The sequence below is a fragment of the Bemisia tabaci genome, chromosome 3 (genome assembly GCF_918797505.1).
Source record: "Bemisia tabaci chromosome 3, PGI_BMITA_v3".
In the NCBI taxonomy this organism is placed as follows: Eukaryota; Metazoa; Arthropoda; class Insecta; order Hemiptera; family Aleyrodidae; genus Bemisia; species Bemisia tabaci.
Window position 1 is genome coordinate 53,405,422 of NC_092795.1, and position 24,211 is coordinate 53,429,632.

At 38.6% G+C, this 24,211-nt stretch overlaps 2 protein-coding genes across 2 annotated transcripts; both read right to left on the reverse strand.

Moving 5' to 3' along the window:
• Window positions 1–708: 708 nt before the first annotated feature.
• On the reverse strand, window positions 709–7,948 carry Mp20 (muscle-specific protein 20 transgelin). Its single transcript, XM_019045521.2, has 4 exons — window positions 7,790–7,948; window positions 4,706–4,917; window positions 2,719–2,839; window positions 709–1,161 (listed from the first exon to the last, which is right to left on the reverse strand). The coding sequence occupies exons 1-4, from the start codon at window positions 7,817–7,819 to the stop codon at window positions 970–972; spliced, it is 555 nt and encodes a 184-aa protein (XP_018901066.1). The 5' UTR covers window positions 7,820–7,948; the 3' UTR covers window positions 709–969.
• A 7,078-nt stretch (window positions 7,949–15,026) lies between these two features.
• Window positions 15,027–23,981, reverse strand: AGO2 (Argonaute 2). The gene is made up of 8 exons (XM_072298837.1): window positions 23,828–23,981; window positions 23,065–23,220; window positions 22,140–22,511; window positions 19,474–21,105; window positions 18,388–18,836; window positions 16,556–16,792; window positions 15,880–16,064; window positions 15,027–15,346 (listed from the first exon to the last, which is right to left on the reverse strand). Exons 4-8 carry the CDS (start codon window positions 21,008–21,010, stop codon window positions 15,253–15,255), a joined length of 2,502 nt encoding a protein of 833 aa, XP_072154938.1. The 5' UTR covers window positions 21,011–21,105; window positions 22,140–22,511; window positions 23,065–23,220; window positions 23,828–23,981; the 3' UTR covers window positions 15,027–15,252.
• Between the last annotated feature and the right edge of the window lie 230 nt (window positions 23,982–24,211).

The following is a 24,211-nucleotide window of genomic DNA, read 5'->3' on the forward strand; positions in this document are numbered from 1 at the left end:
AAAGTGTTGTCATTTATTTATTTTTTTTTACTTATTTTCGGGAAAAATGAGGTATTTGGCAGAATCTCTCATGAAATCTTTTCTGATTACTTACTACTTTGCACTCACATTACAAAATTGCGTATTTCATGAGCACGATGTCCTTTTCTGAAAAATTAAAATAAAACTTCTTGGAACATTTTGAAATATCCCAGGAGACTTAGTTTTTGTGTCCTTTTTTAGCACTACTCACTTTTTATTACCTAAAAATTCTGCTAACTCCCTGTCAAAACTGCTCAAAGCTTGCGGAGGGCGAACTTCAACAGATTCTCGCTTATGATTCATTTTTTAGCCCATTTCGTGGAAAAAGATTAGCATGCTGCCTTCCTCCCCGCTGAAAAGACTGGTCAAAATCAAATAACCAGCGTAGTATAATATTATATCCAGGTGAGGAAGCTACATGAAACAAAATTTCGCTTGAGCGATGAAACATTCACTGTAAAAACAACCGTATTTTGTCTACTTGCTATATGATAAAATGATTTTACTTGCTAATAGCCAACATTTTCAAGTAGTAGGGCCAGTAAACCGTTTAGACAAGAATATTCGACATCATTTGAAAACTTTTACTTTTAAAAAAAAAAAATTAAAGTTTGCGATTCATATTTTCATGAATGGACAGAAAGCAGCGATAGATGGAGGTTGAATAAAGTAATAATCCTCGACGGGTTCGTTTTACTAAAATTTATTTACAAAAAATAAACTTAAATTTTAGAGACTGAAGATAAGACACATGATATACACTAAACAGTTTCAAACAGTCAAGTATGAACAAACGTTAACAAAAAATGGTATAAAAAGTATTGTGTAAATGATAAAATGGATAGTTACAACGCCGCTGCCGCCTGGAGGCTCGGCCGGCTGCCCGCGGTGAAAATTCGCGTCTCGCTGGACGATCGATGCCAGGGACCAAGAGGAAAATCGATGAATTTACTTTCCGAGGAGGATTTTGCGGGAGGCGCCGATGTTTTGGCCGGATTGTGTGGCGCCCTTGTTTGAACCAGCCTGGAGACCGATGATCGTTTTGCCGGCGGCCAGAGTCTCTTCGTCGAAGTCCCGTTTGTTCTCGTCGGCGGGTTTTGGTCCCAAGTAGGGTCCGCTCCAGTTTGGGTCCTTGTAGGTCTGTGTCAAAAAGTTTAAAAAAAAGTTAATTAATTATGCATCATGAGAGATTCAAGAAATTACCTCTTAAAAGCGAATTTTATTTAAAGGCATCCGCAACCCCTTTTGGAAGTTCTCCCGTTTTTATTTCATCGACCTATCAACACTAAGCACCTTGCCAACAGATTCGACCAATCAGAATCGTGGTTTTTCGAAAGAGAAAACTTTTCTAGGATCATATCGCAAGGTGTCCCAAAATCATGCACCAGCGTTGACGATTCGTCAGTCACAATCGGAGATTATCCGACAACAGAATTGCGATCTCGGAGAAAAATGACGAACTGAAATAAAACCATTGATGCGAAATCCACGCTGCAATTGGGAGCGAATGACTTGAATGTGGAAGTCACACCCATTTTGAAGTTTGCCGGAGTCCCGAATCAGCAACGATTCGACCATCGATAAGTTGGATTTTCGATATCGATAGATTTTTTGACCACATCTGGAGTGCACCAAATCACGCACCTGCGATTCGCGATAATTCAGCCGTGAGGTCGAACAGAATAACGGCAGCTGTGAGTTTCGGCGCACAATTAACGAGCTCTAAATTCAAATTCGCTTTAAGAGATACCAAAATCGATTATGGAAGTTGAAACAAGCACATATCGCTGGCCAAACTGCAAAACCACGTATTTCCACCGCGGGGTTTCATAATTTTCGCTCCTATTTTATTTCTCGAGTTTTGAAATTCATATAGAATATACTACTAATAGAGAGGAAAAATCAAGGAAATTTTCAAGAAATTAAGAAATCGATGATGGGAGTTGAAACAGGCCCATATCGATGGCCAAACTGCAAATTTACGTAATTCCACTGCGGGGTTTCAAAATGTCCGCTCCTATTTTATTTCTCGAGGAGATATGCCAATCTCACAGTTTGAAATTCATATACAAATATTCTACTAACGGAGAGGAAAAATCAAGAAAATTTCAAGAAATTACGTTGACTAATTTTCCAAAGAAAAAATAAAGCAGAACAAGTAGTCTGCATCGTCAAAGAGGGAGACACTTACGTGGTTTCGCACTTTGGCCGTCGATATCTCATTAGGTGACTTAAAAAAAAAACGCTTCCATTTAATTTTGAAAAGAGAAAGAAAAATCAAAGCGGGCAATTTTTTAAATACAAACAGCGTTTTTCTCCCTTCACGAGTAAAATAATTAATCATTCTCCAAAGCATGGATGAGACTTGTAGATATGCGATTTTTACGTAAAATTTCAGGAGAGGCACGGCAAGAATATTATAAAATGGGAAAATTCCACCACAATTCGTCGCTCCTGCGACGTAAGGGCGTAACTATATTTCCACATGAGCCTTAGAAAGCATAGAGTTATACGGAGCACAGGGGTCACGTGGAAATCGAGATACGCCCTTACGTCAGAGAAGCGACGAATTAGGGACATGAGGAATAGGCACTATTTTAAGAGGAAACCCCCCTTCCCCCGCGTTTGTGACTTTGATGTAAAGCGCATTGAAAGCACTTGATTGTTGTGGGAAAATAACGGCTAGAAGTTTTTTACCTGTCTGCCAAGAGCGAAGATCGTGTTGGTCACTTGAGCGATGTCTTTCTTTTCCCACAGATCGACCGTCTGGAACACGTCAACGTCGTTCACTCCGTATGCCTTGATGGCTGCCTGGAAACTGAACACAGAAATCCATTTGAGCAAACGAGAAATTGTTCTCTAAAATTCACTAGTATACTTTATAACGTAAAAAAAATCATAGAGAAACGCGTGAACCATAACGCTAGAGTTGCATAGAGTACATAGAGTCGTAATGTAAATGGGTGAGCTGGCGCCATGTTCTGCTCGACGAGTTCCGAGCCCGGTGTGCGCCGAGCTCGGGTCACTTTTTCGAAACATGTTCGATCCAAAATGGCGGTGTGAAATACGTGGTAATTCCTATCTTCTATGTTTACATCGGATGGCCGGGTACCCGTGTATCGCAAACAATCGATCATGTATCGAAAAAGTGACCCGCCGTCACACAGAAGTCTCGGAATTCAGGACCAGAAAATGCTTTAAAGTGGCGCCAGCTCTCCCACTTACATTACGACTCTATGTACTTTATGTAGAGTTGCAAGGCGCTTGGGGGGGGGGGGGGGCTGGGAAGGTTGGACCGCAAAACGTTCAGGGGACGTAGCCTCTAGGTATATTATAGTCTCAGCGTTACCACAGAAATGTTTTTATAAAAATAATATATTGAGAGCAGATCAGATCTCTATACATTTTTGGATCACGGCAATTAAGATCCAAACAGAGAAATTGCACCTGGGCGCATTTTTAGCGATGCAAACATTCCTCCAGCATTAAAGGAGGCGTGGGCTCTAAAAATGGGTCCCGCTGAGAGAAATTCAATTTATGGTAATTTTGAATTTTCAAATGCGGGAAAAATAAACACTGTGGTCCTAATACAATTGGCGTATAAATCGTCATTTTCTGAGCATTACCTTTAATGAAAATAATTTCATTCACCGTATGATTCCTCTCACCCTACAATTGGACCGCGTTAAGCAGAGAAAAACCAAAGCCAAACCGGCTATTGCCTTTGACTGGGCAATTTAATTTCTTACATGAAAACGGTTGTGCGGATTTTTGTTCAAATTTTAGTGAATTTTCTGCATAGTAAGAAGTCAATTCCTTAAAATTTCCAAAGTAATCCGCACTCCTGTAAAAAATTAAATCGCCCAATTTTTGACTAATGTAATCTGGTTACTTTCCACTAAACGCGGTTCAAGTAGTATTGTCACTGCTGCACGGGAATCAATTTATTTAATTTTTATTCATCACCATTTAGACGAGAAGAAACTGCAGTAGATAGTTATGGATGCGATTTATTTCGTCATTCGTCGTGTTTTAGGCAGGTCAAATCATTCTTGATATTCTGCACGGCAAATAATAGTCATTTATTATTTTGAAAGAATCGAGTATCAAAACACGGCCCTGTAATCACGTACCTAACTGACACCTCTAACCTTAAGCTAACGCCTCACGTTGCCAAATTTCCTCTCTCGTTTTATTTTTCAAAAGAAAATTGAGCAGCATATTACAATTTCCTGAAAATTTTGTGAATTTTGTATACCTATATTATGAAGTTATATGTATATTCAAAAACTTTTAAATCTGGATGTAGCTTGATTTTCTGTTGAAAAAAAAATATCATAGGAAATTAGGCAACATGCCATGCAGTTAGGCTAATTCTAGTTGAAACTGTCCATTTGTTTAAAACCTAGTTTCATTTTCATTCCGAGTCTAAAGTTCTCCAACGGAGTTTCGGATGATTTATAATCCATAAAATTTCTCGTTTCACGCGAATAACAGACCTTGCTAAAAACGGGTCCAGGGTTGCCAGATTGCCTATTCGAAAAAGAAATTCCCATTCGTATCGTGTTGCTCGTAGAATTTCGGAGTAAGAGCGCACGAACGGCAACAACGGAACGAGTAAATTTAAATATAGAGAAAGGATTGGTGATGCGGGGTGTTAACTTTATGAAATGATTCAACCTACTTGTTGATATTTTCCATCATCTTAAATTGTCCACCGGATGAATTGATTTTTGGCACGGCTCCAGGTTTCAGTTTGTTTATGAGCTGGCATAGGACCTGTCCGTCTTTCAAAACATCCTCGTACAATTCACCCTTTGGGAATTTGGTTCCTAAGACAGATTCGATCCACTCCTGGGCCTCTTGATCTTGCTGAGGGTTCCGCTTGGAAGCGATCTGGAACAAACAAATCAATCAAATTTTATTTCGAGCGTTCTTGCGATCTTGCATTGTGAAGTTGATCCAATGGGTCACTTTTTCATTTAATATTCGGAAAGTACCTGATCGTCATCTTCCGGTCAAAGTATCACAAGCGCCATGCGACGTTTCCAAATTGCCGCCTCTATTTCATTTCTTTACGGGTATAATGTTCAACGAGGCTGTCCGAAAATTCCACTGAATTTTCTTTGTGCTGCCGATAAAATTCAGTAAAATTTTCGAACAGATTCAACCAAGAATTTATCTGTGAAAAAATTGAAATGGCGGCGGAAATTTTGAAACGTTGCATGGCGCTTGTGATACTTTGGCCGGAAGGTGACAAGGTGAGTATATTACGTGGTGATTTATTTCGAATGTTTGGAGCCAAAATTCTAGACAAGCCCGCTTTCATAGGCGTACAAAGGGGGTAGGGACAGGCGGGGCCTGGCCCCGCTAAAATTGAAAATAGTATCATACCCCAGAAATTTTGGATAAAACTTCGTCGAGAAAGATTGTCTCTTTTACCGTAGAGTCTTAAGTGAAAACACCGTGTTCATTCAGTTAGTATTTTCGTCGCGTTTCAAACGCGCCGAAATTGCGGGAAAATGATGGCAGTAAAGTGCTGCGGCAGTCAAATCGTTATCTATTCCCATTTCCCACTGATGTTTGGTGAGTAAAAAAAGCGTATTTCAATGTGAAATTGTTGCTTGTTTACTACAGATAATATGAATGAGATTCGATTCTTTGATTCGTAGGTTATAATTTCGACATGCATGCCGGTGCGCACATTACAAACGCAATGATGTAACTCAGAGACCGAGAAATACGCAGTTCAAAAGGCGCAACTTTTTCGCAAAAAAACGCCCCGGTTTTTTGCCGATCTGAATAGTGTCATCCGGCACCAACAGAATCGAGCACGGGTTTCTGCGACTTAAGTCTTCTGCGTCTTTCTACGCTTCGTGTATGAAAATAATAGGGTTCTACGCGTCATTTAACTCAAGAAAAATGCATTCGAAAGTCAAAATTCGTTCATGGTTTAAATACCCATTCGATCAGCATCGAATGGAGAAAAGGCGAGAGATTTAACTTATTTTCTGCACGATTATAAGAAAAAAAGTGAGAAAAAAGTGCATGGAAGTAATTTAATAAAAATGGAGTTATTATCTCATATGAACATCATTGTAATGACATCACCGGTTGTTTCATGCATTTGAAAGTAGTTGAAATGATTATGTAGTAAATCAATCATATTTAACAACATTTAGCTGACTCGAGATGAGTACGTAGTTTTTGTAGGTCTACAGCCATCAATAAATGATATAAGAAGAACCTATCAATAGCTGGGAATTAGTGCAGGTTGTGTCCCCTGGATGTCCGATCACGAATTTGACATAAAGAGGACGGTAGTTGCATACTTTATAAAATGAAGGCGGATCCCTAGTAAAAGTGAATCAGTCTGACATCAGGCTGTGTTTCATAAACTACCCTGAGTCAGTCTGAATCAGTCTGATGTCAGACTGATGTCAACCTTAATCAGTCAGACTCAGGGTATTTTATGAAACATAGCCTGACGTCAGGCTGACTCACTTTTACTGGGGGAGGTTTCCCAAAACACGGAGGGATTGAAATAAATTAGAGTTCTAAACTCTTTGACGTTTGTTTGAGAAAAAGAGTTAATGCACAATGCGCTGCAAACAGGAATAATCTCATCGTTTTTTTTTCTTTCATCGCTCCTCATATTTGCAAGACGTGTTTTTACATACAATTTTCCCGAGCTGAAGGTGATCACGTGATGCAACAATGCACTTAGTATTCATCGGTTGTTGGTCCCTTTTTTATTTCTTTTATCCTCAAAAATCACTGCTTTTTACGAAGAGATGTGCAAATAAGTAGTCTGCCAATAGAGACATGGGTCCAAAAAAAAAGAAATTTGAAATAGACAATCTTTTTCATAAATTTATAGCAATGAGGCTGGCTCGTTCTCAACGAAAAAAAAATAATTGTATATTAAAAAATTGTTGGACTTCATGGTTGGTCCCTTGAATAATAGACCCGCTCAAAGAATACAAACACTTTTCGTATCTCCATACAGTTTTTTCGTATTTCCACTCGACGGTGAAACTGCAAAAATGCGTACCTCTGTTGTGGTGTTTCGAAATATCTGCTCCTGTTAATTTTTTTCAAAAGGAGATCGAATCAACACCAAGGCTTGAAGTTTTCACAAAATATTCTTTATGAAGAGAAAAGAAATCACAGAAATTTAAAAAAATGACGTGCAATAGTATTCCATGCAGAAATAAAGTATGACAGGAAACTTTTGACGCCGCCAACCGAGATACGCATTTCTGCAGTTTCATCATCATCATGGTGATCTTTTTTCACAAGAGTTTTTAGGAATTTCGACGATGCAATCGGAAATAACTTGCTCACGGGAAGGTCTAATAATAGAAAACCGTATGTTTTGACTTTCCGTTAAAAAAAAAACGCTTGTATTAGAATCACTTGGCTTAAGTATTGACCCTTGTTACACTTTTCTTTACAGTGATCCAGTGAGGCCCCGAATTTGAGCGTCCTGGTGTAAGTATGGTGGTAACTGACCGACACAACGCGAATTATTCAATAACTCGAAAAAAGATAACTTTTTTTGCTTTTTTTAAAAAAAAAGAGAAAATCACTAATGAGCCACGAAAGGGGATTAAGACTCAAATTTTTGACAAGGAAGTGAAAGGAATTGAACCGTTCAAAAATTTCCAACATATCACTTCACAGGGCATCACTGATCCGGAGGAAAATTCACTTTTTTGGAGGACACCAGAGGAAAAATAGCAGAGAAGGGGTGGGCAAAAATTACCTTTGCTCTAACTGCACGTTCGAGAGACATTTTGTATTTTCGTTCGGAACCTCAAAGACACAATTCACCGGGGGCGAAAAATAAAATGCAGAAACTGAGAAAGTTTGTCGAGGGAGGCCCCCTTTATAACCTACGTCCGAGCGGCAAAAATAAATTTCATGTGGGAGGCTACTCAGAACATCCCATTCTGGATGGACCAAGCTCCATACTCAAGCGAGGTAGGACTGCTCATGTGATGTAATTTCTATTTTTACCTTTTCATTCTTTCATTATTTCCTTTTCATTTTTCTTCCAAATTCATACACATAGCCATGTGTCATTTTTATTTATATTTAAACAAAATTTGTCGGATGTAAACAAGTTCAACTCTAAAATAGAGTATCTAATCGACTGTGCTGACATTGGAACTTGCGCTTCAATACCTCGGAAAAATTACCATGTTATTAACCGGTCTATCCTAAAATATACCTAAGATTTTTAAAAAAATAAAACAACTTAATCGACCCGAAACGATCATACAAAATCAACTGAAAATGGGACTAAGGTCGCAAAAAGAAAAACATAAAATTAAAAACCCGGGCGTTTCGCAGGACCACATCTGCATTTTCAACCGGAAAAAAGGAAGATTAAAAAGAAACAAACAGAGCCTCGCCGCTATTCTGCCGTGCTAAGGAAGAACGCCGTATGAACATTCGAGAGTTGCCAAATTTCCTTTGATGAAACGTTTACTTTCGAGGATAATTATGAATATTTCTCCTTACAATGTTCAGACTTTTTAGATCCAATTACGAACGGAATCCTCTGTAAAATTGTAAGAGAAATAATCACAAATTTTCCTGTAATCTGTGACTTATCGCGGGGAAATTTGGCAGCGCCTGATGGCTTACACGGCGTTATTACTTAGCACGGCAGTATTATCGTAAGACCCTAAGATTTTATGCGAGCGAACTTAGTAGCTTCATTTAAATACTTCATCATTGGTTAGTTATTTTATAAACTCGGTTCACTGTGCTCTGATTCGATGATCCTGAAGGAATCAGTGACGTAATACATATTTTTTACAGGCTCTGGGTCCTGCCGCACCGGGCTCTGATTTAACTACTTATAGGTTGATTTAGGTACATCTGACGGGACTTTTTTTTAGCACTTCAGCGCAAAAAATTACAAATATGTTGAGATGCGTTTGAATTTTTCCTGAAATGATCGTGATACTTATTCGCCGTATTAGGCCTCCTTACATCAGAGAGAGTAGGAATGCAACCCTTATTTTAAGACGACAACGTCTCTATGTATTAAAACAGTCAAAGCATTATTCGGAAAATTGACGATGTCGCGATAAAAATCAGTGATAGTTTGCTTCATTGGCAACATAGATAACGATGGAATTAAGTTATGGTGTAAGAGAATTTGAGAAATAAACAGAGCTGCCCTAGTTAGTGTCCAACAGGATGGGGGAAACAATATAATAATATCATTTTAACCCCTGGATGCAACTATTCGGGCTTCATGGATGTCCATGCTGCATACACACTCAGGTGAAGGCGTTTTGACTGACCGGGCACTTACCACTTCACCTGCGGCGCAGCGACAACGGCAGGCTTCACTGCAAGGATCCAAAATGGCAGCTAGGGTGCTTTCAATTCTTTTGTTTCTACAACAAAGATACCCCGTAGGTATAAATAGTTGCATACAGGCGTAGGATGCAAAGTATCTTTCGGGCGTCAATTTTGATATCGCGATGTGTGCCCGCGTAGCACAATGGAGCGTAAATACTGGAATCATTTTGCAAATTAATGAAATAAAATTTAAAGAATTTTCCCGTAAAATTGCAATATTTTTAAATGCCGATTTTAAACGATCAACAAAATGAGTTTCCTGTATGGGAAAGGTAAACAATTTGCAATCACTGGGAAAAAATTTCTTGAGATATTATTTTGACTTGAAGTGTAGCCTCTTCTTGTCGATAATTTTTTTCTTTTTTTCTTTTTTAGTCAAACCTGTGCGGATTCAACTCAAAATCAGTTTTTTTATGTTAAAGAAGCGTCATTTTTATTATTGTTAAGTTTAAAGTTTAAAAAACGATAGCGAAACAACATGTCTTTAACTAAAAAAAAAACTGACTTTAAGTTAGACGCGCACGAATTTAATTTAAAAAAATTTTCAAAAAGAAACGACGCTTAAGTTAAAATGATATCTCAAGATTTTTTTTTTCAGTGATTCATACGAAATTGGAACCTATGTCAAATATGTTGCAATATATTTCATTTAAAGGAGTCCGTTCAATCGCCTAAAAATTGGTACTTTGGCGAAAGTTGCGTCGTGGCAGGGAACTATTCTTTGATGACTACCCATCAAAAGATGCGTCACAGGCGTCAAAAAGAGTCAACCTCAACGTCGCCCAGGGCCGGATTTAAGGGGTGGCTACATGGGCCGCGGCCCATGGCGGCAAATTTAGGGGGCGACAAATGTTGTAATTTTTTTCAAATATAGGTATCAAGAAAAAAAATCTGATTAGAAAAAAAATTACAAACGAGAAAAGGCGAAAATTCTCTCATTTCCGGAGAGTTAAAGTATAGTAATTTCTAATTTGTTCGTCTTTCGGCGATACAAGAGACAGCGCCTTTCATTATGAAACACATATTAGCGCCCACAAGACTCCATGAATACTTCACGCATTGCGTCAAACGTATTGCGGTCAGCAGCGGTTGGCGTGAAACTCATAGTGCCTGCAAGACTGCATGAATACTTCACGCATTGCGTCAAAAACAGTGCGGTCAGCAGCGGTCGGCGGTCGGCGTGAAACGCGTAGCGCCTACAAGACTGTAGGGATACCTCACGCATTGCGCCAAACACAGTGCAGTTGGCGCGGTGGCGGAAATCAAAATCATTGAACCACATTCATGTTTATTCTTTCATAATTTTTTCGTTCTTTTCTTATAAGTGAAAGGCCTCGTCCACACAGAGATAAATTTACGGAAATTAATTTTTGCGCAAAGTTCCGTGAACGTTTGCTAGTGTTGACTGGGCTTCCACAAAAAATGTGCCCAACACGAGTAAACGCGTCTTATGCACCCCTCCTCCTTCGGCACGTTCACTTGATGGTTTTTATTGATGCTCCAAAATGAATGAGAAGGGGCGGGTGGCAAAATACAGGCAGCCCATGGGCGGCAAGTAGGTAAATCCTGACGACACCGCATGTCAAAAGAGATAGGTAGTCTGGTCAAAATGACCCGACTATCTATTCTAGGGGAGTTACACTTGGCAGATGAGAAGGTGAGAAAACGCCAGTATGCCACGAATAGGTGACAATTTCAAAAAATATAATGTTTACCCTCCAAAACATAGATAATACTCCAAAAACGATAAAAAAACGACGTGTATTGAAGTACGGGTCGGTTTGACCTGCTTTAGGATTTTGGGTTTAAATGGACTACGCATTTTGCAATTTGGAACTATAAATTCTAGCCCGGTTAAAAAACAACGTACGTGCCATTAGTTTCCCTATGCACATAAGTGTTTTTCCAGAAGAGCCAGGATTTATAGTGCCAAATTGCAAAATGCAGTCCAAATGAAGTCTTGGGCATTTGAGGGTAAGACTGTTAACACTTTGAAGTTATTCGATTGAAAGAAACAACTTGAATCGATCTTTTTCTTTATTTTCTGAGGTCCGATTTCATCAATTCATTTTACTCGAGGAGTAGACTGTTGTTGACACTATGATGTAGCAATCAGTCGTGATATAGCGTCCAAAAATCTGAGCAAGGTGTCGAACATGCCGGGCGTGACTGCCACCGAAGCAAGTTTGCCGCGACGAAAAAACGCCCTTTTGAAGAGCCAGACGTTAACCAAATTTCTCCTGATTTTTGAAACATAATTTTTGAGGAAAGTTAGGAATGCATTTCCTCGAAATTTTCAGAATCATTAGATTAAATTGTGCAGAAAATTCTCTGAAAATTTGAGCAATAAGAGCTTACGGGTTTTCACTTGATTCATATTTAGTGGGAGGGAATTTGACAGTGCTCAAGTGTTCATAGGTACGCCTTTTTCCTTAGTCACTTCAATATACTGCTGTTCGTGCATACATGACGATTATTTTTGTAATAACGCCTTGATGCAACTATTCGTGCTACGTCGACATCCGTATTGCATTATGGCAAATTGAAGGCGCTCCGGCCATTCTGGCCCATGAAGCATACTCACGGCCACATGCGCTGTCACAGCTCAGTGCAGCTCACAGTAGATCGAGTCAATTAGAAAGGTCGAACATGAAATTGTTGATTAAAACTACACATTTTTTTATTTAAATCGCCACATTTTAAACATTAAGGAGTGCTTCTAGAAGAAAATTTCACGAGAGAACCAATGGAACCACTGTTAGAACTTCAAAGTTTTGTATAAACGGAGTTATAAACATTTGAAGTTTCCAAATTTTGGCCGACCTCTCCTATTGACTCGATCCACTGTGCGGCGGTGGGTCGCAAATTATAATATTTTGATATATATGAAAATGTTGCGGAAATATCCTTTCCTGTCCTCTTGTTTTCTTTTTATCAGAGTTTATATTCATCTTGCCGCATATGCGTAACGCACAGCTTTATGGGATAGTACGACCGAACGGGACGCCTTCCATTTTGTTAGATGCAACACGCGTGTCCATTGAGAACGAATTGTTGTATCGAGCATTCGCGGATCAAAGGGGGAGGAGCGTACGCCTCCCGTCCGAAAAAAGGACGAAGAAAAAAAAAGGAATGCAAAAAGAATGAAGAGACGAAGAACAGAAGAAGGAGGGACGCTTATATTTGATAATTATTCATGATGAAATTACTCAAATTGCATTTTGGGTGCTTTATAATTGCAAAAATTTTCAAGGAAATGACCCCCGGAGAGGGAGCGGACCTTTCTTTCGCCCCTCGCGTTCGTGAGGGTGCGTGTATGTGTGTGTTCGCGTCTGAATCCGCCTATAGATCGTATTCGATACATCAAACAGGTGAGATTGTATCAATATCGATTGGTTCAAAACATGAACATAGCCTCAAAAGTCAATTTAGAAATCTGTAATATATCGACGGTGAAACTACCAAACCACGTATCTCGTTTGCGGTGTTTAAAAATCTACGCTCACATTTTATTTTTTTGAAGTAGACCAAATCAATATCATTCCTTGAGATTTTCACAGAATTTTTTCCGCACGAAGAGGAAAAATCACGGAAATTTTCAAGACTGGACGTTAAGTAGTTTTTCATTTAAAAAATAAAGTATGACAGGAAGTCTGCGACGTCGCAAACCGAGATACGTGGTTTGGTAGTTTCACCGTCGATATCTAATAATGTAACGGGTCCTTTTGTGATCGAAATTTTATTCTTTCGAGTATCAAATGACAATAAGAAGTGGAATTGTTGGGAATTTTCTCATTTTCAAATTTTCCGAATTAAATTCGAAAATTTTGATTTGAGGTTATGTTCTATTTTTTTGAACCAAACGGTACATCAAACCACTATCGAATACGATCCATATAATATTCCACGACACGAAGCTGCGTTTATGAAAACCATGAACGATTTATTTCAAGAGAGGTCATACAACTCGCATCCAATTAAGTACGGGAAAGAGCTGCATCAATTTTCATGCCGCAATCACACGCTGCATTTGGCAGCTGAATGTGGCAGTCGTCAGTCAGCGCTCAACAGCTGACATTTCACCAATTCGAGTTATTTACATCCAAATGTGTACCAAATCTATTCGAATAGCTCAGAAAAATCCGATATCCGATGGTCGCTGAGAATCGTCGCAGGCATCGGGCCAATGACTTCCATATTCAAGCCACATTCAGCGTGTGATTGCGGCACCACTGCCCGCGCAGATTTCCCGCCGCGCCGATCGTTAGTGCAACGGCCAATCAGCGTTGAGCGCGGGAAAGTAAGCGATTGGTTTTCGTCTCGTTGACCAGGTGGCGGGCAAAATTCAAATTTCATTAAATATTTCACGACTTCCCACGAGGTTTACGATCCACGAGGCTGCGTGTTTAATTTAGGCAACTATGAACGATTTATTTCAGGAGAGGTCATACAACTCACATCCAAAAGCATGGGAAAATGCTGCTTTCAATGCCCGCGCAGATTTCCCGCCGCGCCGACCGTTGAGTGCAACGGCCAATCAGCGTTGAGCGCGGGAAAGTAAGCGATTGGTTTTCCTCTCGTTGACCGGGTGGCGGGAAAAATTCAAATTCAGTGGATTATTCCACGATTTAAAGTACGGGAAAATGCTGCATTAATTTTCACTGTCCACGCCGATTTCCTGCCGCTCGTTATGTCAACGGCCAATCAGCGTTTCGTTCGGTTACACAATCATTAAGATCAATCGTGATACAGCGTCCCTGCAGACGATCCGTGCCAGGCTTTTTTCTCTTTAATTTATGTTCGGATGATGTTCGGAACCGGGGGGGGGGGGAATAAGGAACTGACCCTAGGAATTGGACCTTCGTAGTCTCATCCCCTCCCCCCCCCCCCCCGATCCCTTCCCTGTTCTGTCCCCTAATCCCAGATCTCAAAAAACCTAAAATAACCGAGGAAAAAAACCTGACACACGAAGTCTGGGACACCTTGTATGTAATTTGCGATGCTGTATCATGACTGATCGCTCGATCAGTTTCAACAACAGTCTTCATCGCCGAGCAACATCAGCTGATGAAATTGTGCCCCAGAAAATAACAGATTTGAACGAAATCCTTGCATTTCCAAAAAAGGGAACAAAAAGGCCCTCTTATTGGCAGGCTCTTTCAGAATTATGATTAATTTCATGCCCCAGCTCTACTGTGGCACAAAAATGAACTGAGCTCCTTCCTAATTATTCCTCAGGACACTGGAGGGACAAAATCTGATTTTCCTGCCGACTCAAACAAATCGTCCTTTGAAAATTTACCCCCTTCCCATTTGACCGCAACACCAAGATTACACATTAGGTATCATTTCGTAGTACACTTTTTAGAAATTTTCTCCTGTCAAAATTTCAAAGTTATGAAAAAATATGTTGAAAATGAAAACAGTAATTTAAAATTGTTCGTAAAATTGAGTCTTTTGATGAAGATGCAACTTGCTGCAATTTCATTAAATTTAGCCTTATGAGGGTCCTTTTCCCATAAACATGGAAAATTTCAAACAGAAATTCTTGGCAAAACTGCACCTGCAACAGGTTTCCAGAGGTTTAAAGGAATGGCAGATGAATGAACTTCAAAGCAAAGTCATCAAAGGCATAAAAATTATATTGAGTAAAGAATATTAAATTATTGGGGTATTACAAATTAATTTCAATTAAAATTTGGATCATAAAGTAACATCCATTAAACGGATTAATATGATGGTATAAAATAACATCAAGTAGAATTTGGATTGATATAATGGGATAAAGTAACATCAATTGAAATTTGGATTAATATTTTGGGATAAAGTTGAAGTCAGAGGTAATATTTAAACGAAGAACATTGGTGACGCCATCAAAAAGTTTTCCTCTATCTTGTTCTTTTTTGCAAACTCCTCTAATTCCTGCAGACGAAATGGGTTGCTGAAATCAAGAAAATACATTTTTAAGTAAGAATGATGCCAATAATGAATGTAAAGACAAGATGTTTCTGACAGTTACCAAACATATACTATATTTTTATAAAATTAATTTTTCCTGTGTTGAACACAAATGAAAAGCCAGCTGACTTTTCCCCCCTTTTTTTTTTCTTCTAAACAAGTTTCAAACAGCCCCTATTGGCTAATCCCACGCTTACCACCAGCCCCAGGTGACCATTGACTGAGACCATCAAATTCAGGTCACCTGGCCGAGAATCAAACCCGGGACCTGACTGTCTAGTAAATTAACGTATTTATATCAAAAGGAACTATATCCATTCCCAATAATGGTAGGTATCCGATGAAATGAGAAGCAGAAAAATATTGATAAATTTTGATAGTCACAAAAACTTGAGGGTCTTGTGAGTATTCTTTATTATTTCTCCAAATTATTATAATGGTGCATTATGTTTATGCATGAATAAGTTACTAGATTTTCCTACTCTTAAAGATGAAACTAGTAACTTATTAACTTACTTCTCTAAATATGCTCTAGCTCTGAAGGCTGCAAGATGAGCATAGTATGTAGGCGCTGGGTACGAAACTGAGCGAGTGCAACGAGTGAACAAGTAGCACAAATAATACGTCAACTTCTCCAATTCATCCTCGAGAATATCATTATCATCCCAAAGTCTGTGGTATTTTGTTGGTCTGGCTGTACCCTATAATGAAAAGAGAGAAAACAGGAGTGAAAAAAAAACAATCATTCAGTAGAAATTGCTACTACTCTCTTACTCAGGAGACATAGGCACACAATCAGAAAAAGAAGATAGATTTTGTAGGCTTATTTATAAGACATATCTACCATTCAAGATGTAATTTTTTTTCTGAAAATTTCTGTACTTGAATATTTTCATAATAATCAACAGAATCAATGCCAACTTTTAACGCAACATGAATGACATGTGACAAAAATGAGAGTTCCTATATTTTAAAAACACCAATTTTTTTTTTTTTTTCTTAAAAAGAATTCAAAAGTCTGAGCTAAATTTGAGTACATAAATAATCCATAAAAGTAAAATCGTTGGTGGTTTTACAGTGCAGAACTATTGAGAAAATGAGAGCAGTTGCAACTGAACATTTTCATTGGTTGGTTCAAAAAAGTGTCTTCCCTTCTCAACTTAAATAAAATGTATGAGAAACAAAAAATTACCTGCAAACTTGCATGAGACACCAAGTAGAAGTCTAGTTCTCTTGGGTGAGTGATTTCTGTATCTACGATCGTGCCTGGTGGCACATTTCCAGTTTTCTGATCTGCAATATCCTGTCTTGGGAAAAAACGGACATGGTGGCGCTTTTGGACAACCAAAAATGTGATGCCAGGGTTGTAATCTTCCCCTGGCATTTCTTTGCAGGCTTCTCTGATGGCAGTTAACTCTGCTGCCAAGACCTGGAAAATAATGAAATGATTATAAGATGCACTGATTGATAATCAGGATCCTTGATACCATTGAAAAACTACACCCACAATACTTATAAAATAATAAACAAATTTAGGGCTTTATTCAGAATCTGTGAAGTAAAAACTTGATATTATTATTTTGTAACATACTGGTGGAAGCACTTAATTAACTTGATAGGTGGGTACATAGACAATGTGCGAGAAAATGTGCAAGAATTAACTTACATAAAAACTGTTTTATTCAATTATAATTATAGTTGAATGAAACAGTTAATATGCAAGTTAATTCTTACACATTTTTTAGAACTTTGGATTTATGCCCACCTATCAAACTTGATATTGATTATAGGTGAGTGAAAACATTGTTCTAAGATCACAGATCATGAGACAGTTGAATAGAAATTATTTGAAGTGAAATCAGTTATATTTTTTACATCATTATTGAAACAGGTAAATGATACCTGAGTATTTTACAGGTTGTCTTTCAATACGTATCTACGCCTTCTTGTGAGTTTATAGGTGCACGGTATTATCACAAATGCGACTCCAAAACTTCCAATTTTTAGGAACATGAATCTTAATTTAAACTGAAGACTGTACTTTTGAAGAATGTACAAACCTTCAACAACTATAATACCATCTACGTGTCTCTTGGAATGAAATGGAACGCATTCAGCAGAAGGGAACCATCGCGATTACAGTGTTTTAAAATCTTCCAACTTCTTCTTTGCTTAAAAAATACTAAATGTATACATGTACAATAACAAAATGTATAGGACTGTTTCCCTTTAAAATTAACACTTTATCCGTGAAAAAATAAAAAAAAAATTGCAATTCTAGACACTTTTTTGGTAAAGATGAAGACATACAAATTGTACAACACTGTGACTGTGTTAGTTCTCTTTTGCTAAATTTTATCTGAATTAAGGAGATAGTTTCATCATAGGAACAACCCATTGGATGGCTCGCTTGAATTGCCAGATCAGACAATCATACACTGCAGTGGCGTGCGGTGGGTTTAGTGACAGGGCAAGCTCTAGCGTTCGCCGTTGGGGGGAGGGGGGGTTAACATAGCCTCTTTCCCCTCTTCAGGGAGCCTCCCTAGAAAATTCTTAAACTTTTACTCTCTTGGCTCTATTTTTCGGATGAAATCTGATGGATCTGAGAGAAGCAAGCTGCGATCGCGCAGCGAAGGGCTCGGACTTGGAATGAACCGCTCTCCCCGCCTGCCTTGATTCCGCCGCCGAGCAGTGGCTCTCCCCTCAGCTGATCGTAAGGGATTCTCCAGCGCATGAGTTGGCCCGTATTCAGGCCGCACAGCGCGCTGCGCCACCTCCATCCGCTCTGCCACTTTCCTACTTTTAAGTGGCTCTATACGTATTTCTGTCTCTCTCTCTTTCTGTTGTTAATGCAATTTACTTACTAAACACCTTTTATAAATTATATTTGCTAAAATGTAAAACATGTAATAAGTGTAATTTTCTTCTTTCTTTTGAAATCTTTGGGCAAGCAGTGCTTGCCTGGACCGCACGCCACTGATACACTGTGAATATTCAAAACAGCTTCGTACTATAAAAGCTAACCTGTTGAAACATGCCTTCACCTACTCCATCACGATACACAATTATTTTCTCAGGCTTGTATCCAGTTTTCTTATGGAAGAACTCCAATTGCTCTTTTATGATATTCTTCAGATCACGGACAATTTCTTCACGTGGATTCTGTAGTCGCCAGATCATATTGTACTGAAAAGCTTTGGCATCGTGAGATGCTGAAACCGCTGCTACGGACGGGATGGAGGTTTGGTCCGGCGATGGATGGGTGACATCAATTCCAACAAACATGACAGGATCCTGAAGGACAGGGGGTCTGTGAATAGCAGGAACGATGTGATTCACACCATTAGTTTTGGCATTGAGTTTCGATAAAATGTTTTTGCAGGTAGCAGAATTGACTCTTTTTTGCACTGTTGATGACTTGAGACATTGAGTTAAAATTCCCACGTTGAGCTCAGCGCATTGTTTTACCATACCTGGAAAAATACAAGAGGACTTAGTTTTTGATTGACGGATAAAACAGGAAAACGAAGGAAGTAATGGCAGAAACTCATTTAGCAGTGACGTTCTTCATATAAGGCAACTTAACCTAGGGGGTTTCAAAAAACAAGTTTTTTTAGCAAACCCTTGCTCGACTCATGATTCCTGGTGTTGATAGACCTGCATAACAAGGGTCAAATTTTAGGTTCGGGCATTTCTTCATGTATGTATTCAAGTTGTATAGGAGACATTTTTAGGTGATTTTTCAGTTAAAGTGCTTCATACATCCTCATTTGATGAGAAATCGGTTGTCATAATTCTAACTTGAGGGCACACTCAGGGGGAACACAAAATTTTAGAGGGGCATAAACTCATGAGAAAATCAGGGCAAATTTTGATTTTTCTTTGAGCAACATTTAAAATATGGCGAATATTAAAAAAATCATGTTGACAGTGAGAAAAGTTAGAAATATTGACAGTGCTAATGTGGTGCATTTCATTAAAAAAACTGTGTATTATGCAAGTGAGTGAGCATGTATGAAATATTTTTCAAGAGACAGCTCTGATTATAAAATTGAGATAGATACAATAAAAATATTTAACAAGCTTAAAGAATTAAATTAAGTAACTTACTGTAATATTGACCACCTCTATCGGGTAAGACAACCACCACCAGCTCAGCATGATTCTCTTTCCATTCTTTAAACAGATTGATAATTTTCGATTTTACAAGCTTGAAGTCTCTAGTGTCAAGGTCAACTATACCAGCTGGGTTTCGTAGAACCATTCCTACAGCTTTACCTTGACGAATCAGTTCATCACACAATTTATCCAACTGGCTACGCTTAGTTGGAAATCGGCCAGAGGTATCCAAGTTTAAAATGAACCAATTTGAAAGTGCTTGGGACCTTAAAAACTCTCCAGCATTCCAGACTCCTAATCTTGGTATAATTTGTTTTGGTTTTGCATACTCCACGGAGGGGGTCTCCAAGATTCTTGCGTCAACTGATGCCATTGTCTCATTGACTTCAATCCCAAAATCTTTCACAACAGGACTCTGATTGTACTTTGCCATTTGGATAGCTCTCAATATTTTCTCCTTCCTCACCTCTGGAGGTTGAGCTGCTTTTCTGACCATCACCGCAGTTTGCTTTTCATCTAATTTCCGATGCAAAACTTGGCCACTTTTCAAGGAGCATAATTCCATGGGAAGATAAATATTCTTGGCCGCAGGGTCCACTTGAACTGTTGGTAAATTTGAATATTTTATTCTGTAGTTCTTGACAGTTCTAAAATACTCATCCACCGAGATCTCAGGGCCATCATCTTTTAGTGGAAACCGGAGATCCCTTGTGCACTTTCCAATTCCAATGATTCTATGTGTTCTTTTGGATGAAGAATTACCAGGCAAACTGTAGTCTATTTGAAGTGTTGTGACAAAACCTCTGAATCGATCTTTTTGAATCGGATAAGGAGTCTGATCCAGACTTTGAATGCCACAAACTTCTTGATAAAGTTCAATTAAGGGTTTAGGCTCAGGGAAACCTTTATGAGCAACATCGATATTCAAAAAAGGTTTCCAATTCAATATTGCTGACTGGTAAAAGCCATTCCACAACTCAAGGCCTCCCCCGAGGGAGACAATTCTTGGTCTGTCTTCAATGAAAAAGTTTCTGCCCACTGGCACGATGGGAAGAGCGCGGGAAGCCAAGGGAGCTGCTCTCAGAATAACATCAATCGCTTGGATGGCTGACTGGGGTAATGCAACATTATGTGGCGTTCCTTTTGAGTTCAAAAACTTTTTGATTTCACTGGTGTTGATCTTTTGTGCCAACTTGATGGCAACACGAAATTCTATTACATTATCAAAAGGCTTTTCCAAATTAGTCACAGAAATTGTATCCTCGAGCACATTCCTATTCCCTGGAAAAGGTAGTGGTTTGGATGTGTACAAATTTTTCTTGCCGTCAAAAGCAGGTCTGAAAGTAGGGAAGTGTTTTTTGATGAATTTATCAACAACTTCCCTAAGCAACCTTTTAGGCCGCTCCGGATCTGTTGCGATGTCATAATGAAATATCCACTCGCATAACTTATTAAGATTTAAAGGTAACAGGTTGACATCAAGTACTTTCCGATTGCCCTTCTTGAATTCCTGCTTGGGGTCTCTCATAGGTATAGTGAATGATTGAGAGAGTATGTGTGTCTGCTGGGTTCTATCCTTCACATCCTGCTTAGGAATTGCCCCTTTTGTTTCTCGAGTTTTTCCTAAAAAAAGAAAATTGCATTAAAGTTGGTGAGGGAAAATTAAGATTCATAATAAAAGATAACACTCTTTAGTAGCGAACAAAATTATTTTGACAGGACCTCACTCATACCTATGGATGTCAGAAAGTTTTTGGAAGGGGAATTAAAAAACTTAAAATCCAACTTTGGAATCCGACCCCAGGATACAAATAGAGAAGCGTAGCAAGCTAGATAGCCAGATTAAGCAATAAAATGTGGATATGTTACAGGGGTTTAACCAGGGGGGGAGGGGGGGATGCTGATTTTTTAAGCTTTGTCGGGCAACAACAAAGCAAGTTGATGAAACTGAGACAGACTGAGATTTTATTCTGATTTAATTCATTAAAATTTCAACCATCCACTTTTTTCGCACAGCTATTTTTTCCATTTTTGTTGATAAAGCCACTCTTGATTCACAAACCAAAAATGCTGATGATGAAGCACTAAGCGGCTCAGCTCCTTTGAGAGGGATTTTGCATTTTGCTAGGGACTAGCTATAGTATGCATGTAACTTCTAACTCTTATGTTTTATTTCTTGCTTGCTACGTAGTTAGTTCCTGGTTTTAATAAAAATTAGAGTTATGTAAGTATAGCAATGTCGAATATTACACTACTTGCCACCTGAAGCAAGAAAAGTTTTCAGTTTTCTCCTAACACCATGCCATATTACAAAAAAATTAACGAACATTCGTCCTTTACATTTTTAGAGTAACTGCGATACATCACAAGAAATTCAACTTGAAAAAATGAATCATTAAAGTGATCAAGTTTTTGGGTAATAGAGCAGTACTTAGGTATGTGTATGAAGGATAAATAAAAAATATGGTATGGAGTATGAAGGTATTTTTGGGACGGATAGTGGTATATTTGTATTATTTTCTGCCAAAATGATGATCTGATAGGATCGAAAAGCTTCAGCTTGATGAAATAATTTGTATTATCTTTAATGAACAGATTATGAGCGACTCAGTAGCTGTAATGATTTATAGAAAAGTGTGAAAAAGTCTACAAAATACCTGACTGAGAGGAAGGTGTTTGAGGAGCCGGTCCAGCTTGTTGACTTTTCCCAGTATTTTTTCGAGGTTGAGCCCAAGCCGAGACTTGAGCTAGAGGTGCGGTTTGAGGTACCTGATTCTGCTGGAATTCCCAAGAAGGCACACCGCTACTGGCGGGATGATGGGAACCAGGCTGATTGGGAGGCGCACTCCTGATCTGCTGTTGATTTTTCTGATGAAATTGCTTTCGCGGCGGCTGTCCACCTTGAGTTTCTTGTGAACTATGCTGGCTTTGAGGCTCTTGACGAGACTGATGTCTCCACCGTTGCTGACTGGATCGAGGACGCTGTATGTCTATCCGTCCTTGCGGATGTTGTTGTCCTTGTTGAAATCCTATAACATTATTTATTGATATTAATTTATTTTAAATTCCTAGGTGTATTCTCAATTTTTTATAAAAATCATATCTGTCCTCCCCTTGTTTTAGTTATCTTCTGGCCAATTATGGGTCATATTTGTAAAAGGATCCTGTAAGTACACTTCTTGTATGATTTTGTGTTAACACCAATATCCTATTTTCTAACTGTGGTGCAATCATATATTGATCCTGGTTAAAAGTTATAACTGCATCTTAGTTCTGGGAGTCACCATTGTCATGCAAGTTGCAGTTCAAGTTTTGATTGTTTGTTTAGTGCTTAGATGAGGGCCACAGACCAGAATGATTACAGAAGAGCAAAGTAGTTTCTCCTTGTAATTATCTTTCCCTACTACTTTTTCTTCTCTAAATCAAGGAATAAAACAAAAGAGGACTTGACAATTTCAACGATGAACATTAAGAAGGGAAATTGATTCAACACTTAAACTTCAACCGAAACATGATGCCAGGTAGAAGAAATAATGAACTAATAAATACTGAAATTAAAATTTGATTAATAAGATTGAATACCTGTACTTTTTTGATGTTTATTTTTTGGTTGGCTCTGCAAAACAGTGCCTTTTACGGGCGGGGTATCCGACACCCTCAGGTCCGAAACTTTCTTCTGCAAGGTGCCTCCAGGCAACTCTTCATGTGCAATGCTTGAAGACGAACCTTCGCCAGCACCTTTAAAAGAGCATACAACCATCAAAATTACCCATAAGGGTGAGTCTCTTTTTTCTGTAATATTTTATTCCAGTAATTATTCCAGTTATACTTCCAACTAATTATATTCAACTTTATCTGGTAATTTTTCAAAACGTTTTGAAAGTTACAGCATTAACACCAAAATTCCATTAACAAAATTAGCCATGAAAAGGCAAGAGGTGTCTTCCATCTGACTCGAATCAGGAACCTACCAGGCTATGTTTGAGGCATTCTACTATCACCGTTTTTTTCGTGTTTTTCGGCCTGATGACCAAAATTTTGCAAAAGCACATTGAAAAGGAACATGTTAATTGTGGGAGGCATCAGGTGCTAGCCACTGACAATTAAATCTAAGCAGTGAATTAATCTATCTGTTAATACTTCCCAACCAAAGTCTCAAAAAAGTGTTTGGTACTTCTTTCCAATTGTAACTGTTGCAAGATTTCTGACTTGAGGTAAAAAATGAGTGGGAATTTAATCTGTGGACACTGTTAAGTACAATGCCTCACAATGCTTCCATATCATAGTCATTTCGGCCAAAAAAGCCTTGGCCACCAATGTGTTGAAACTAGAAGAGCTTACTCACTGGAGAGAGAGAAAGGCTTCTTATCAGGTTGGCCAGACGGACCACTGACGGCTTGCCCTGCTTCAGGCCCGCTTTCACTTTTCTTCCCTGCAAGACATTGAAATAGCCACAGGTGTTAGAGATCAGTAATTAATTGTAGTTCATTCGTAATGTCGGAAATTAAGTAAAGTCGAACATAAGTACTGATGATGAAACTGGAGATCTTGTAAACTGTTCTACAAAATTCCACTTGGCCATCACTGTTTTCTTTCTTGGATGATGACAACGCATTAATATTCCACAGAATGTTGTGCGATTTTACTTTCCACAAAGTTGTGCAAAATATGGAGCATTTTGTCATCATCCAAAAACAGGAAACAATGATGAGAAATCTGGAATTTTGTT